This window comes from Bactrocera neohumeralis, chromosome 2, assembly GCF_024586455.1.
Source record: "Bactrocera neohumeralis isolate Rockhampton chromosome 2, APGP_CSIRO_Bneo_wtdbg2-racon-allhic-juicebox.fasta_v2, whole genome shotgun sequence".
Taxonomy (NCBI): domain Eukaryota; kingdom Metazoa; phylum Arthropoda; class Insecta; order Diptera; family Tephritidae; genus Bactrocera; species Bactrocera neohumeralis.
In genome coordinates this window covers 30873517-30890304 of record NC_065919.1, presented here as the reverse complement: position 1 = coordinate 30890304, position 16788 = coordinate 30873517, and the positions used below count along the sequence as shown (strand labels likewise).

At 36.1% G+C, this 16788-nt stretch overlaps 1 protein-coding gene across 4 annotated transcripts in view; it reads right to left on the bottom strand.

Moving 5' to 3' along the window:
• The window catches only part of LOC126763279 (afadin), a 65403-nt gene that overhangs the window by 35575 nt on the left and 13040 nt on the right, over nt 1–16788 (bottom strand). For all 4 annotated transcript variants that reach the window (XM_050480618.1, XM_050480609.1, XM_050480626.1 and 1 more), the window contains exons 2-6: nt 2596–2780; nt 2414–2522; nt 2126–2319; nt 1525–1989; nt 1377–1458 (exon numbers count right to left, since the gene is read on the bottom strand). In XM_050480618.1, coding sequence (XP_050336575.1) covers nt 1377–1458; nt 1525–1989; nt 2126–2319; nt 2414–2522; nt 2596–2700 — 955 coding nt within the window. In that variant the 5' untranslated portion in view covers nt 2701–2780. The remainder of the gene's footprint in view (nt 1–1376; nt 1459–1524; nt 1990–2125; nt 2320–2413; nt 2523–2595; nt 2781–16788) is intronic.

Genomic DNA, 16788 nt, shown 5'->3' with positions numbered 1-16788 from the left:
ACCATTTGGTTAATATATTTATTCACTAACATACAATAAATGAAATATTGGCATCAATCTTACAAAGTTTAAGATAAATTTATGTTGGCAATATTTTTTAGAAGGGTTTCCAATCCTTTGAAAAATTAAATTCAAATAAATTTATTATTTCAACAGTGATATGAATTCAACGATTGGACCCTCTGAAGGAGGCAATTACGCAGAAGTGGCCATATTTGGTCAATAGAAGAACACCAGGCCAAATATTCGAAGATGATTAGATTAGATAAGTGAAATCACTTTCAAAATGCCAACAAGTTTTCGAACAAAACGGTGCAATTTACTGTGAAAATAGTGGTATTATTTTTACTACACTTTATACAGTTATTTAAAAAAAATATTTGTTTAAAAAGTTTCATTCGGAAATATCCCAAATCGTAGCTGTCCCTATTGTTTTCGTATGCTGTTTTAGAAAAATCACTTTATAAGTACGAGTACATTTATGAATGCCTGCTTCTTTATACTGCGAATCGCTCAACTTCACACCAGTTTTCCACTTTTGTTTATTTCTTATTTGGGCTAATTATTTTTCATCTTGGTTTATAACTTACTTAATTTTTTATAGCATTCTTTCGTTATTTTCTTGGGCATTATGCTTTTTAAAACTTTTATAATATTATATATGTATATCCACATAAAAATACAGTTTTACTCCCGGAAATATAATTTTCACATTTTCCCGAAAATATTGCTATTTTCTGCGAACTACTCAACAGCAATACTCGTCGCTCCCGTTCACTACTGAATTATGAGCATTCAAATATTTCCAATTCAATAGTCGGGTCACCCAACATAAAATATGCGGAAGCATACAGCAATAAGGGCCTCCCAAAAATATAAACAAAAATGCAATGCACCAAAAACTTTTATGGGCATTCTGTGTCGACAGCGCACATCTGTTCCCGCGCAGCCATAACTATTGATAAAACTTTTCTTAATTGTATGGAAATGTAACGCAGCATAGAGCTACAGGCAACTCCTTGCTAATGCAGCAACAAACGAATACATATGTATGTATATGTGCTCAAGTATGCCTCAAGCATGCTCAGTTGTTGTATACAAGTCGTTGATACAACAAATGTATGTATGTACATATATACATACATGTCAGCTTTTATGCTTGTGACCGACAAATTATTTTCTTCAAGTGAGGAGTGATGGACAGAGTTATGAATGAAACAATTACAATTCAATTGCACATATCTATTTTTGAATTCTTTCCACAAATCGTGCTTGTTGTTTATGCGGGTATATGAGTTTCGCTGGAAATACAGCATTCGCGGCAAGTTTCAAATAAAATTGGGTTATGAAATTTTTACCACTTGGAAGCTACTTACCTCGCGATGTTGGGTGATTCATCAGTATCGATAGCGGGCACTCATCATCGTCCAATATATACTCTGTGCCATCACTGTTCACCTATAATAACAACACAAAAATGTTTAAGCTTTTGTTTTCGAAAGTTATTGTGAGTGGAAGTCAAACCTGCACCAAACAATAGTGTAAGGGATCAGCTTTGTCCAAACCATATTTCGATAGCATTTCCCTGACGACTGCTTGCGCACAGTCGCGTATTGATAGCAGCAATGTTTTGTATGGGACATCTTGGCAAAGACTCTCGCCGTAAATCTTCAATGTACCGCCGGTGTCAGGTCCGCCGTCGCGCGAGCGGAACTGTTGTAACTTCTTTTCAAGCTTTTGTTGTCGTCGTCGACGCATAACAGCTTCGGGATTTGAAATTGAGCGCGTAAAAGATGTCTCCGGTAGTTCAGTATAAAGTTTGCCAGCCACCTGGGTTTCACCCTCTACTCCGCCGTTGACGATGCCACCGTTAAAGCCGCCAGCTGTCGATTCAGAGTTCAACTTTGCCAATTTTTCTTTCTTTTTTTGTTCCTTCTTTTCGCGTTTAGACAGTTTGCGCTTAAAGTTCATATCTGACTGTTCGATTGGCTAAACAGAGTTGAAAAATAGCATTGCATTTATAGATATCGTAACAAAAACTGTATACTCGTATAAATTTAGTAGAAACACCAAAAAGTTTTGTAAGTGAAATACTAAAGTTGCACATGTAAAAATTCTAGCTTACCGTAGTTTTTTGGTCGATGTTTTTTAACAAGAACCGACCCTCACGATCATCGATATGCCAATTTAATTGTACAAGCAATGGCTTTTCGTCAGGGTTCAAACGCCGCTCTTCGCCATTTGCATGCACCTCATAGAGAGCGTAATTTGGCACTGAGAGCATACGCATATCGGGACGGAATTTCTCGATAAGGGTATCTGTAAGGGTTAAATGCGTCAAATTAATGTAAAATATAAATATCAATTAATTTTAATTTTAGCATTTAATTCAGTAAAATACCGTTACACCTACCAATAACATCTGAGACTGTTGCGTCAGAGGCAACACGAATGCACTTAGTTGCCACTTTTTGTCCAGCATCTTGGAAATAAAAACGCATAACGCCATGAAATAAAAGATTCTGTGGAGAAATGGAATGTTTGAAAATTTGGAATGTTAGAACCTTTTTCCCAGTTCAATCAAATTTGCCTTACCTCGTCAGGTTCGGATAAAGCGAACAGATCCAAACGATTCGCATTCCATTGCTGGATGACAGAACGTACGGCTTCTCGGTCAAGCATTTTTCTATCGTGTGTCATTCTTTACTTAGCTTCTAAAATCTTGCGCACCGATAGGCTCCGTGCATCTGGACACCTTTTGGAGAAACACTTGGGTGTTACTATAAAAAGTAAGAAATGTCCATAGGTTATTATTTTAACATATTGAGTTAAACTATTAACACTTAAACTTAACTTAAATGTAAGCCTTAACATAAACTTAAGACTTAACTATGTCAGAATTGATTTATTAGAATTTTGAACAATTACTGAAAATTTTATACCTTTCACAGGGTATATTAACGTTGCAACGAAGTTTGTAACACCCAAAAGGAAACAACGTACATATATCCTATAAAATATATATGTACATATATATATGTATGGTGTGCAACCGGCTGGCGGGCAAATCCTGGGGCTGTAAGCCAAGGATCCTCAGGTGGTTGTACACCATGATAGTGCGACCTATAATCACATATGGGGCGGTAGCCTGGGCCTCAATAGCGTCGCAGACTTCGGTTAGGACCAAGCTATCGAAGCTGCAACGGCTAGCCTGTGTCTGCATGACGGGCGCAATGCGCACCTGTCCAACGGCAGCACTGGAGGCTCTGACGGAGCTTACTCCGCTTCATTTGGTTATCGGTCAGGTAGCCAAGCACACAATTCTGCAATTAACGGCAGAGGGGTGGGGCAAAGGTAGAGTAATCTCGTCCCAGAGGATGGAAAAGATCAGTGGCGATGTACCATCAGCCCTCCTCCCGAGGGACAGCACTACCAAAATAGTTAACTTTAAGAGAAAGTTTAAGGTCACCCTCGGCAGCAAGGATGAGTGGAATGAGTCCAACCTCGAACTGATGCTGAGGAATAGTACGCTAAGGTGGTACACCGACGGATCAAAAATGTCGGAGGGGATCGGTGCGGGGATTGCTGGCCCACGCACTAAGCTCTCCATACCCATGGGAGAGATCCCGAGCATTTTCCAGGCAGAAGTTTATGCCATAAGTCGGTGTTTAGAAATAAACCTCCACCGCAACTATCGCAATGAGAGAATAGCCATTCTCAGTGATAGCCAAGCGGCGCTAAAAGCGATCACTTCCTACGAAATCAAATCGCTATTAGTGCAGGAGTGCAGGGAGAGGCTGAATAGCCTTGCAGAACGTAACCAGGTACACCTAATCTGGGTGCCCGGTCACAGAGGTATAGCCGGCAATGAACTGGCGGATGAGCTAGCCCGCTCCGCAGCCTCCACCAAGATGGTGGGACCGGAACCCTTTATTGGGGTAGGTCCACACACCATAAAGGAGCTACTTCGTAGGGAAGAAGGAGTGGGCAGAGAGGAGCATTGGCGGCAAACGCGTGGTATGAGACATGCCAAACTGCTAATGGGAGGATACAATCTAAGCAGGTTCAAGGTTATAATAAACCTTCCCAGGAACAAACTCAGGCTGCTGGTCGCATGGTATACCGGCCACTGTAAGCTGAATAGGCACCTGTATAACATGGGCCTATCCTCTTGCATCAACTGCCGGTTCTGCGACCTGGAGCCTGAAACCCCGGAGCACCTGCTGATTGACTGCGCAGCAGTCTGTAGACGCAGGACTAAGGCCCTCGGAGCAGTGCTTCCGGATAGGGATAGCATAGCCTCACTAGCGCCCAGAAGGCTACTGAACTTCATCGATGCGCTGGGGCTAGGTGAGTCTATGTAAGTTAGGAGAGGGCACAATAGACCAAAGGTCGCAGTGCATTCCTCATATTAATCAATCAATATGTATGTATATAAATTATCAACCGGATGAGCTGAGTTGCGTTAGCCATGTACGTCTGTCTGTTTGTCTGTATGTACGCTAACTAGTCGCTCAGTTTTTAAGTATCTGAAATATTGCACAGATTTTTTCCTCCACAAGAAGCTGCTCAATTGTCGGAACCGTCGATATCGAACCACTATAGCATTTAGCTGTCATATAAACTGAACGATCAAAGTCAAGTTCTTATAAGGAAAACTTTTTTACTTGTCGAGATATCTTTACGATTAACATCCACGGCAACGCTAAAATCTGTGAAGAAATTTTCCAGATCGGATTACTATGAAATATAGCTGCAATACAAACTGAACGATCAAAATCAAGTTCTTTTGTTGAACTTTATTTGTGAAGGGTTTGCTAGCTTCGGTGCGACCGAATTAAACGCTTTTCTTGTTTTTTAAAGTTTGACTAAAATTATATTTTCGGTTGTAACGGTTCTATTTAACATACACAAAAATGCCTAACTTGGTTATCTATGCTTCGTTTCGCTGGCGACCTAAAGATTATTTCAAGCATTCATTTAAATTGTTTGTTGTTTTGTTATTGCCACAAATTTGTGTGCACCAAATTGAGGGTGTGCTGTGTGTTTTTGGTGCAAATGAAACCATGCATGTCACAACGGAAAGTTTCTTCAAAAGCAAAACACTACTACTGCAGTTGAGTTCAATCTCGTTAATGTCGCTACAAATGCGGCATTGCGCGAAAGAGGGTTGCATTGCTCGGCCTCAAGTTGTCTGTCCTCTCTGCCACTCGTATTAACCGTAAATGCTTTAGACTTTCTTTGCACTTTTTTCAAATCTTCATGTTGTTGTATTTGTATTTGTTTGATTAATAACCGTCGACGGTTACACTTAGTTGATCACGAATTTCATATTCTATTTCTTGTCGTTTAATGCGGAAACTTTTACAGGCAATTTAGTTGTAAACCTTTTTTCAAAAAGCAGAAGACACTGCGTCTAGTCGGCCGGGTATGCGTCTACAAATATTTGCGTGTGATTATGACTGACGACTGTACAATTGTACATGGTTGACACGCTGGTAGAGCAGAGGCGCACCAGCCCATCGAGCAACTCAAAGCTGTTGTTGCGAATTTCTTTAAGGCCTGTAAGCATAAAGCTATGTATGAACATGTGTAAATATGTATGTGCAAAAACAAATACGCATATGCATAGTTACTGGTAAAATTACTCAAGCATGCCGCCAAGAGCACCACTGCCATATTATGTTTCTCAGTCTGTACTAAAGAGGTGAGACACATAAGCTATATGTTAGGGTAATCTGCAGTAATGATTCTAAAATGTAGAATAGTACAAAAAACTATTTCTGCAAAATCTATATATTTTTGGCTTTAATATAGATAATATTGCTAGCTCAGGAAATTCGTTCTAAAGAAAACTTCGTTCGATTGTAAATAGGTACACATAGTTATTGCCCTATTTCGTCCGATTTCACAATCTAACATAAAAATAATAAGATAATGTCATTCACCGAACTAGATTGAAATCGTTCGAGTAGATCTTGAGATATATGATTACACCGTTCACTGCCCGATTTTTACACCGGCTCCTATGAAGCCATTCCGTATCATAAAAAGTGTAAAATTTAACACTTCTTACGTTTTTATTTAGAGGTATTGCTTTGTTAGTAGTTTTCAACATAAAGGTTATGTGTGTACGAAGAGTTTTTATCCCGTTTGGTTGAAATAGCTTTACTGGTTTGTGAGATATACGCTTTAAACATAAGAAGGTGGAGTCATGCCTACTTTTTAAAAAATTGTCTACGAAAAAGTATCTCTCTCTCTTTCTACTACTATTAACTACTCTCTGTAATATAATAAGTGCATATATACATACTATATCTATTCCGAATAGTTCTAGGTAATACAAAGAACGATTATATGAACAAAACTATTTTCTCTGTAGTTATGTTACGAGGCAAAATAATGATGGATATACATATGTAGACAGTTTTTTATGTGGATTCCGCAACGCATATTATCTTAAGTATTTGGTTTTTAATATCCTGAGCAGGCTACTTAAGTTTGGCACGAACTTCCACTAAGAAGGAATCGGCGGAAGCTCTACATGTTTTAATAGAAGTGAACTGTGTGAGCAGAGTCGATTTAGCCATGTCCGTCTGACTATACATATATGTATGTATACCGGGTTTTCAATTAGGAATGATATAATTTCTAAGTGTCGTTTCGGCCATTTTTAATATGTCATGATCTGTAATGTCATTGTATTCAGTAATGTTTACATTTTCATCATGGAAAGATATACCCAATAAGACAAAGAATCGTTCGAAGCAATGAAAATATTGCTGCCGTTCAGGCAAGTTTTGCCTCTTACGGTTTTTGAGATAGCTTTTCTGCTGGTATCCGTATAAATTTTTTCTGACTGAAGAACTGAAGCCATTGGCCACCGTAAACGTCGTGAAATTACAACGTGAAAACGATAACGATTTTTTTAAGAAAATCATATTTTCGGATGAGGCTCACCTTCATCTGAGTGATGCGATAAATAAACATAGCTGTCGATTCTGGTGCGAAGAAAATTCACAAATTATTCATGAACAACCATTACATTCACCTAAATTGACAGTCTGATGTTGTTTTTGGTCTGGTGGAATCATCGGTCAGTACTTTTTTCTGAAGCTGGTGACACCGTTCCTGTCAATGGAGAGCAGCAAAGGTTTATGATAACCAACTTTTTAAGACCACAATTGGAAGAAATTGATCTTGATAACATCTGGAACTATGTGCCACACAGCACCTGCAACTGAATTATCGCGAGAAAAGTTTGGAGATTCGATTATTTCAAGAAGTTGTGACATTAAATGACCTCCAAGAAGTTATGATTTTACTTCATTAGATTACTACTTGTGGGATTATTTGAAGCCTTTGATCTTTAGCAATAAATAAAACCTCATTTAAGCTTTAGAACGTGCTATTCATGATATACAACTTGATTTAGTGGAAAAAGTACTCGAAAATTGGGTTCATCGAATCAATTGTGTTTCACATTAAATACATGTTCTTAATTAACAGTTCTTGGAAGGAACCGAAGTTAACGTTTTTTCTTTTTTTTCAGATGGTAGCGTTAATCCGCATTAACTGTGCACTTAATCAGATCCAAATTTGTAGGTGACAGACGGCAGCTATGAGAATTTGAAACTCTCGGAAACAGCTTATTGTCATTTTTATAATATTTCAACGAAAATGGATAAAGATAAATATTGCGGTTGTTAGCCGTCCAATTGTTACAAAACCATTTTTTTACAAAAACAACTCAACACGTAATTTTTAAAACTGCATCATAACATAAAATCTCTTGTTTTATTATTGAAATTTTGAAAAACAGCTGTCAGTGTGGCCATTTTTAACAATGTTGCCAACGAAAGTACATCTTACTCTCTGAAATTTTGAGGATTAAATGGGAGTTAGCAACGGAGTTATTTTCATTAACTCTTGAAATAATGCGGATTAAAGCAGTTGTCGATGCTATAAAGTCAAGAGGTGATTCATGTTGAGGAAATATTTTTCGGATGATGGTCAACGTTTCCAGGCTTTCATTTTCCGAAAAAGTAATACAAGCTCATTGACATGATAATATTATTATACATATATGTATATAATATATAATTCTTTTTACTTACTAATTTATATCATTTACTTATACTTTTAAAACACGCGCCGATACACGCACTATGGTAATCGTGCTTCTGGCAAGCTATGTAATTCTACTATGGTAATACTTATTAATCGGCAATTAAATAATTGAACTTTCAAATTAAACAATTGCCTGCTTTCGTCATTTAATTAGTGTGTCTCAGTAGACGCTTCTTCACATTTCGTTATCTTTTCCTTCAACGCAGCGATACCGCCAACGTGTATGGTCTATTTGTTCTGTTTTGATTCTGCATTTGCTTTTTTATGGTTTCGTTGTGTGATCACCAATTTTGTTTACGTTTGCCATTCGTTCTCGGTTTGCGGCCTCGCTCGCTTGCCACTGTTTTGTTTCTTTACCTTCGGCAAACTAAAAGTTCAGAGAGCCTTTTTGTCGTCCAACTGTGGCTCTGCCTTCGTACATACAAAGTACGAGTAAATGTACATATAAGTATGTAATCATTTTTTTGGCGCCGTGGACCGCTTATTGGCATTACTGTTGGTTAAGTTCGTTCTCCACCTCTTTTAGATTTTAATCCAATTTTACAGCAGTGTACTTAATAAAGCATTATGTGCTGAACACAATGAGCGCGACAGACTGCAAACGACATCTGTCAAATATTAAAATACACACGTTCTTATGGACACAGTATTTGGACAGCTGCACGAATACACGACTGCAGGCCGACAGTTGTCGCTCTCGCTAACTTCAATATATTTTTATATTTGCCAACGACAGTAGGACGACAGTAGAGTTGACACTAAATAGATGAGGTAAAGTGGTGATGCCACTAATATGTAAAATGTAAAATTATTCAAAGCTCATACAAACCTTACGTTATTTTACAAACAAAAGCATAAAACAGCTCTATTATATCATTTGTAATAACAATTGATAATTTAAAGCAAATAAATTTACCTATTTTTTTATTTTTTGCATAAAAAATTTCACTTTGAACAAAATATTAAAATTTCATTGAAGTGCAAGGTATTAGTATGGCCACAACGAAATTGTCTACATGCAAAATGGAGAGCTGTGTTGTCTTGTGTACATGCCGGCCATTGTTATGTTGCTGCCTTCTCACAAATGTTCATGTAGAAGGATTCACAACGCCATTTTCAGTTCACTGTCGTGCTGCTGCAGTCTGTCGCGCTCATTGTGTTCAGCACATTACAAGTTCGTACTCTATTTTCCACCTTTCCGGTCGTCTCACACCAATGCCCTGCCTTTTGCAAGTAACACTTTTCAAACTTTCTATTTTGTTTTTGCTTCCAAGTCGCGCGTCTATTGTTGGCGAAATCTTAGTGTAATAATTCAAAGCAAAAATACCAAACTGGTTGTTGACTCTTACGCTCGTATCTCGGCGTTTCTGCGTTGCGTGCCTGCACAGTTACACAGTTATACCAAAGTTCATGCTCCTGGTACTTACTTATGTACTACTTTTCAGTAGTCACTCTGCGATTGTTAGAATAATAGGCCATTTAGTGTAAAATATGAGACTGGTTGATAATTGTTAAGTAGCGAAAAGCAGCATAACAGTACAAAATGGCTCACGATGTGCCGCTAGTTCTAGTAGCCAAGTACCTATGCGATGTTTATATCAAATTTGGAATAAAATTAAAGTGCGAAGAGTGAAAATGGAAATATATTAAGTGGATATTCATAATAGAAATAATAACTTTTTCTATAAACTTCTATTGAAGTTCTCCTGTAGATATATAGAGTAAGAAATTAGCAAGAGTCCCCGCGGGATCTGGAACGATTGAGAGCAGGTAGCTAGCAGCAGTTGTTAGTGCAAGGTTTTACTTGCTACTCATACTCACGATTATTATCCCTCACCTCCTGATGTTTGGGCCGCTATCAAGGCAATTTATTATTGTCTACGTAATAACAATTTACTTTCGAGATGTGCTCGAGCATTCAATCATAATAATAAAGAACATGAGCTTCAGCCTAGTAATGTAGAAAATGGGGCCGAAAACGATAAATAGTAGTTATACTAACAAAACAGTTGCTGCAAATATACATATGTAGATATATGCAGATTTTCATGAGGCTCCCTTTTCGTTAAAATAAGCTACGATCAGGCACTAGATTTTGTTAAAACTTTTGGTGATGGTCACCATAAGGAGCTTTACTTGGAACTTTAAAATTTTTATACTCTTGCAACCTGTTGCTACAGACCTAAAACTAAGCGATATATATAGGGCTATATACATATATACATATAAATAATCGAGATGACTAGAGTTGAAATCCGGTTGACTGTATGTCTGCCCGTCCGTCTGTGCAAGCTGTAACTTGAGTAAAAACTGAGATATGTCGATGAAACTTGGTATGTGGATTCATTAGTACAAAAAAGTTTGTAGATGGGAGTAATCGGACCACTGCCACGCCCCCAAATCGCCATTAACCGAAACTAACTAAGCACTTAATTAAGACATAAAACTCTAATTTGGTACCGAAAATCGCAGTTGCAAGGGGCACATGTGGGCAATTTTTTTTTTGAAAAATTGGGTATGGCCTCGCCCTCTAACAAGTTTAATGTACATATCTTCTAAACCATTGAAGCCGCAACAACCAAATTGAGTCCATGCAAAACTAGATAAAATCGGAGGACAACCCCGCTCACTCCCCAATAACTGTACTCTTAAAAATTAACGAAACACGAATCATGAAGAAATTAATATAACGGGATAAAACTTTGCACGAATAATGTCTTCAGTGTGTGCCACACATCCAACAAAAACTTTTCAAACCCCTAGGTACCGAATATTTGGACTCCAGTACCTATGGTTGTCTTTTGATCGAAAATGTCGCTCATTGTGTGAGATATATAATTAAAATTAAGTGATAATTCTTCTCTTTTAATGGTATGTCTGTATGTCAAAAAGGGGTTGAATCGGAACAATATTTCTCTTAGCCTCCATATACCTAATAGTATAATTTTCGAACTTCCGGGTGACCGCATATATCAGTCAATATGTGGGTTATCTCAACGAAAATGAGAGAGCGTGTTTTACTCATAACAGTGTATCTTTTTACCGAAAATAGATAAAATTGGGCAAAAACTTGGTCGTTTTTCTAACAAACCTTATGCCGAATTTGTCGGTCAGTGTATAAGTTATATATTGTATATGTATGTATATATAAAATTGCTGGGATTTCGATCCTCTGGTTGACTTTTTACACCATAAATATCATAAATGTCAAGTCGAAACCTTATTTAATGATGCTATGCTTTTACTTTCATAAAAAAAAATACTGGCAACATAATTTGTTTGAATGGCAACCCCTTAAGAGCTTCTGAATCGTTGGCAGTTTTTTATGATAAGTTTGTTGCGAATCAGAATTGCAAAGTTATAAAAGAGACGCCCCACAGTGATCCATAGATGTTATCGTTTTCAATATCTACGACATTTAAATTGATTTTTTATTTCGAGCTCCAAAAACCTTTAAAATATTGGAATAATTAAAGTTCGCTATTCATCAATAGAGTGGGTCCATCTTATTGTTTTGGGTCTTTCTCAGCTGGTGGTGATTCCTTAGCAATTATGAATTTTAACGGTCTGCTGTAGATCGCAAAACACAGATTAATTATAATTAGTTCACTAAAAGGTTGAAATAGGAAAAATTAAAAATATTTTGATAAATGAAACAAAGTCATGTTATGAGTTGACAAAGAAATTAAGGGTATAACCACGAAGACTGTGAGCGTGTCAAAACAAGGTGTTATTTGTGCTAATTTTCTAGCAGTTACACACATGGTCAGAATAATAAGTACATTCCCTTAGGCCGCAATCGTGGTTAAATTTTCAGTTTTAATAAATTCGATATGACAATACTTTTTAAAGTGAAAAGAAAATGGTGAATCCCCACATTGATGTAAGCATGCCAATCTATTATTGAAGTTCATTTTTTAAGTGGTCAAAATAGTAAGTACAATTTTAATTATTCTAAGGTTTTCAGCAAATCGGACGATTTTTTTATGGGACCGTTTCTACTAGGGTTTTCATTGTATTTAGAGCAGAATGCTCAAAAATTAAAAGGAATGTCAAAAATTTAAGGATTCGTGAAAACAGTAAGATATTGGTTCCAGGGCAAAGGAGGAAATTCTCATAATTGGCCTAATCCGTCTCCCGACATGAATCCAATTGAAAAGCTTAGGGGAGAGCTGAAGCAATGGATTCGAAAGCGATCATTCCAAAATAAGGTCCATATATCAATTTCATTTTTGGCGTCTTTTCATTATCTGAAGATCCTAGAAATTTAAGTTCCAATTTCAATTTGCGTTATGCTTTTTATGTGTGCTTTAACTTCAACTTAAACTGAGCTTGGAAAAAAATATATATCCAGACTATAATATGTATATATGTATATACGGTTACGGATAATAATATAGAATCGAAGGTTTTGTTTTGAAACAGTGGTATAATTTTAGTGAAATTTTTCATTTATGTAGTAACTTTTCTGCATAATAACAAAGGCGATAATACTTATGTATGTACTTTCAAAAAAGAGGAATAGATAGTATTGTCGAGTTTTATACTTAACTGTCATTTAAAAAGTGTAAATAGCGTGGCATCGTGCTTGGTGACAAAATAATAGAATCAATAACGAAATGATTTCATAAATGAAAAATATTGAATTTAAAAAGCGTAATAAGTAGATATGTACATATGTATGTATATTAACTTAATTAGATTTATTCAACAGGAATGAATAATTGTATCAATTATGAATGTATTTAAAAACAATGGGTCAAGAAAAACATTGCTTAGAGGAGGAAAGACTGTGCGTTCAAAATTTGCAAGGAATAGGTCACTCGTTAAGGCAATTTAAATTTTAAAATTTCCGAAAAAAGTTTGAAAAAATAGGCCGACCACAAAAAAATGACTGCGGAAGTCGCACGAAATATTGCATGATTGTCGATGCACGACCCGTTTAAGGCCTCTGCAGTCATTCAATAAGAATTATGTGCAAAAATTTCTTCAAGAACAGTAAGACGACTTGTGGAGAAAAATTGCTTTGGCACATGGTCCCAAAAGGTGCTAATGCTGAGAAAATAGCATACGTAGATGCAATCGTATTCGGTTGATAAAACGACACATTAATTAGGGCGGAGCTAAAAATAAAAAAAAAAAAATGGAAATGATAGTTGGGTGTGAGTCCGACGTCCAAAAAACAAAAAAATGTGCGTCTGTTACACGACCAAGTTTTTCGAATGGTTTAGGATTGTTTCTCATATTGTGGTGCGGGACCTATTTTTTGGATAAAGTTTTAGATAAGGTCATACTCCCATATGCTGAATGGAATTCGCTTTGCATTTTGGCAATTCCAACAAGAGAGCGTGGTCATGGTGTTAGCGTTATGGCTTGGACAGAGCATTCACCAGATCTGAATCCAATCAAAAACTTACGGAAAATTGTTAAGGAAAATATTGCACCCGTTTAACCGAAAAATAAGACAGAATTCTGAGAGAAGATACAAAGGTTTGGTATTCTGTTCCACAGAACACTTTCGGTAGCCTAATTAGGTCTATGCCTAGAAGATGTGCATCTGTATTAGACGATAAAGAATACACTACAATCTACTAACAATTTTTTCTATTAGTTCCCTTAAAAAAATATATATTTTTTTTTAATGTAAAAAGTTTTGATTCTATTTTTTTGTCCTTTGAATTTTTGAAATATATTTATTACCTATGTTTATGTAATATTTATAAATTGTTTTTTTTTCCAATATTTTTACTGCTACCAATAGCACTTGATATGAAGTATATAATAAAAATATAACTTAGTTGAATTTAAATGAAATTAATACTTTTTTTTTGGACCGGAAAATAAGTACACTCGGCGAAAAAAAAACCCACGCACTTTACAAAGTGGTTTCAAATAGCTCAAAACTTAGATACATGTTATTCTAAGTAAAACATTTTTCTTGGGGAGTCAACCACTTTTATTTAGTTCATGTTTCAAGCATTTTTATGTGAAAAACTTATAGTTTAAAACTTGTTTTAATGAAAAAAATGTAAATACACACACATAACATACCCCAGACGAAAAATTTGTTATGGACAATAATGTGATTTTTAAACAAGTTATTAAGATATTTTATGTTTTATATGATCTTTATTTAGCAATAGAATACATAACAAATCAAAATAACATTTTTTGTACAAAAATTTTCTGAGTATTTTGTTGAACTCCTCTTTATAACCTCGGCTATTCGTTTAGGCATGGATTCAAACAAACGTTCAAGATAATTTTTGTTAATTTCTTCATTCCACACAACTTCAATAATTTTTTCCATTTCTTTTAGACTTTTTGGACGCTTTTCTTTTATCCTTTTGCCCATATAATGCCAGCAGTTCTCAATTGGATTGAGATCTGGACTGTTTCCTGGCCAAGTGAGAGACTCAATTCCATAAAACTCTTTTTGTTTTGTAACCTGTATATGTTTGAAATGAATTATTGAAAAATGAATTTCAATATTTTTATGCTTTAGTTACCGTTTTGGCTCTATGGCAAGGGGCTGAATCATCCTGAAAATACACTTTTTGGGTATGTTCGGACAGCTGTTCAATTGTTGGCAAAACGCCTTCTCTCAAAATTCCAATGTATTTTTCGGCATTCACAGATCCTTTTAGAATAATAAGCTGCCCAACACCAAACTTCGTTATAGCCCCCCACACCATTAAATAGGGTGAATGCTTTACGGTGGGCAAAACAAAGAAAATTTTCGACTGCGTGGGTTTTTTTTTCGCTGAGTGTAGGACGATTATATTTTATTGTTCGTAACTTACTATGTATATGTATTAAAGGCAATAAATCATAATTTATTGTAATGTAGTAGCATCAAGTGGACCTAGATAGAAGATATTCTATCAACAACGCATAACAGGATCGTAATAGGTATATAATAAATAATCTTAATATTTATATTGAGGTTACGAAAGTATTTTTGTTTACTTTTCTTGAAATTCCAATCCGTAATGTCTATTGTGGGAGTGCCAACACATGTCTGTGTTATAAGTTAATTGACGAAGCTTCGCTTTGGACACTGAGGAAGTTATTTAATTAAATATTCATTTACTCATTGACTTCTGTTGACTTGCATACTTATGTTGAGCGTCATAGAGTTTAGCAATCGCGCTGCAATGGCTTTTTGCATAAATATTTTTTTCCATTTTCATTGGCATATTTACATATATTATTTAAGTTAACGAAATGTGAAATATATTTAAAAAAGGTGTGGCAGCTAAAATCAATTGCAACATTTCATTAACACTTTGCTCAGATACGCATGAAAAGCGTATGAGTGGGCATAGGATATTTCTTCTTATGCTGATAGGCGCATGCGTGCACGTACTTCCTCACAATACATACCATCTACCGCCTCAGATTGCGAACTATGACGATTTGTTGAGTGGCCCAATGAGCGATATTTATATAGTACTTTGTTTAACTCTATGGAAAGGCAGACAGAGTGTTTATAGTAGACAAAGGGAGATAGGGTTCAGATAATTAAGAATGCAAGTTATATTTGGAAATGTTTAAAGCATGATTACCACAAATAGTACATCTTGACTTTTAAAAAACTCTTAAACAGTTGTGAAGTAAAAATATTGTTTAGTCAGTGGTTTTTTATCACCCAGTTTGGACATTGGATAAGCATCATAAAAATTGATTTATGCAGGGATCAACATTTTTCGACTTTCCGATTTCGATTTCACCTAAAAGTGAACGACGTCGCGTTCATTGTAAAATTTGCATATCATTTTACATGGAAACGTGCTGTTCTATCTTTGCAGTCAAATTTAATGCCGCCGCAGGGTGTTTCATTATACATTCAAGATCAAACTTGACCCGTACCGGTCTATATAAAGTTGCTAGATATGGTTGATACAGATTATTTCTTTGTGGGTATACAGGGTTTGTCCGCAAAGTGATAGGACTGAGTCGATTTAGGTAGCTGTTCACAAGAAGGCAACTTCCAATCGGCTGCGATGTTTTGTTGGAAACGATTGACCCTTCGTTTGAGCTTCTTGAGGACTTCCACGTAAAACTTGGCGTTAACGGTTTGTCCAGGAGAAACAAATTCATTGAGGACGATGTCTTTGTTGTCAAAAAAGACAATGAGCATAATTTTCAACAACTAAAGCTACATCTGGCTAAGCCAAGCCAGATGATTAACCATATCAAACGTCTCTGTCGCAGATTTACTGAGTTTCACACAGAATTTAATCGCGTACCTCTGGCGAAAATGTTTGTCCTGACTCTCCAGCCGCTCGTTCGTTAGCTAGGAGCCACCTCTACCGAGTCCTCCAGTGCGCACTATGCTCCGAAGTACAGACGTGGCGTAAGAAAATCAGTCCTATTACTTTCCGGACAAACAATGTATTAAAAAAAGTTTGAGGCTGGTGATTATAACGTTTTAAATATTTTGATCGTCCCGTCATCTTCGTCATACTATCATACTCTGTGCAACATATACATATGTATGTACTATATGTATGTATGTATATAAATAAAAATTTAATAATTTAGTATTTTTACTGAAAAGAAAGGCCAAGTTTTATAATATCATACGTGATTTGCTGATATTTTTAAAGGAAATATAAATTATAAAACAACTTGAATACATACATACATACATAT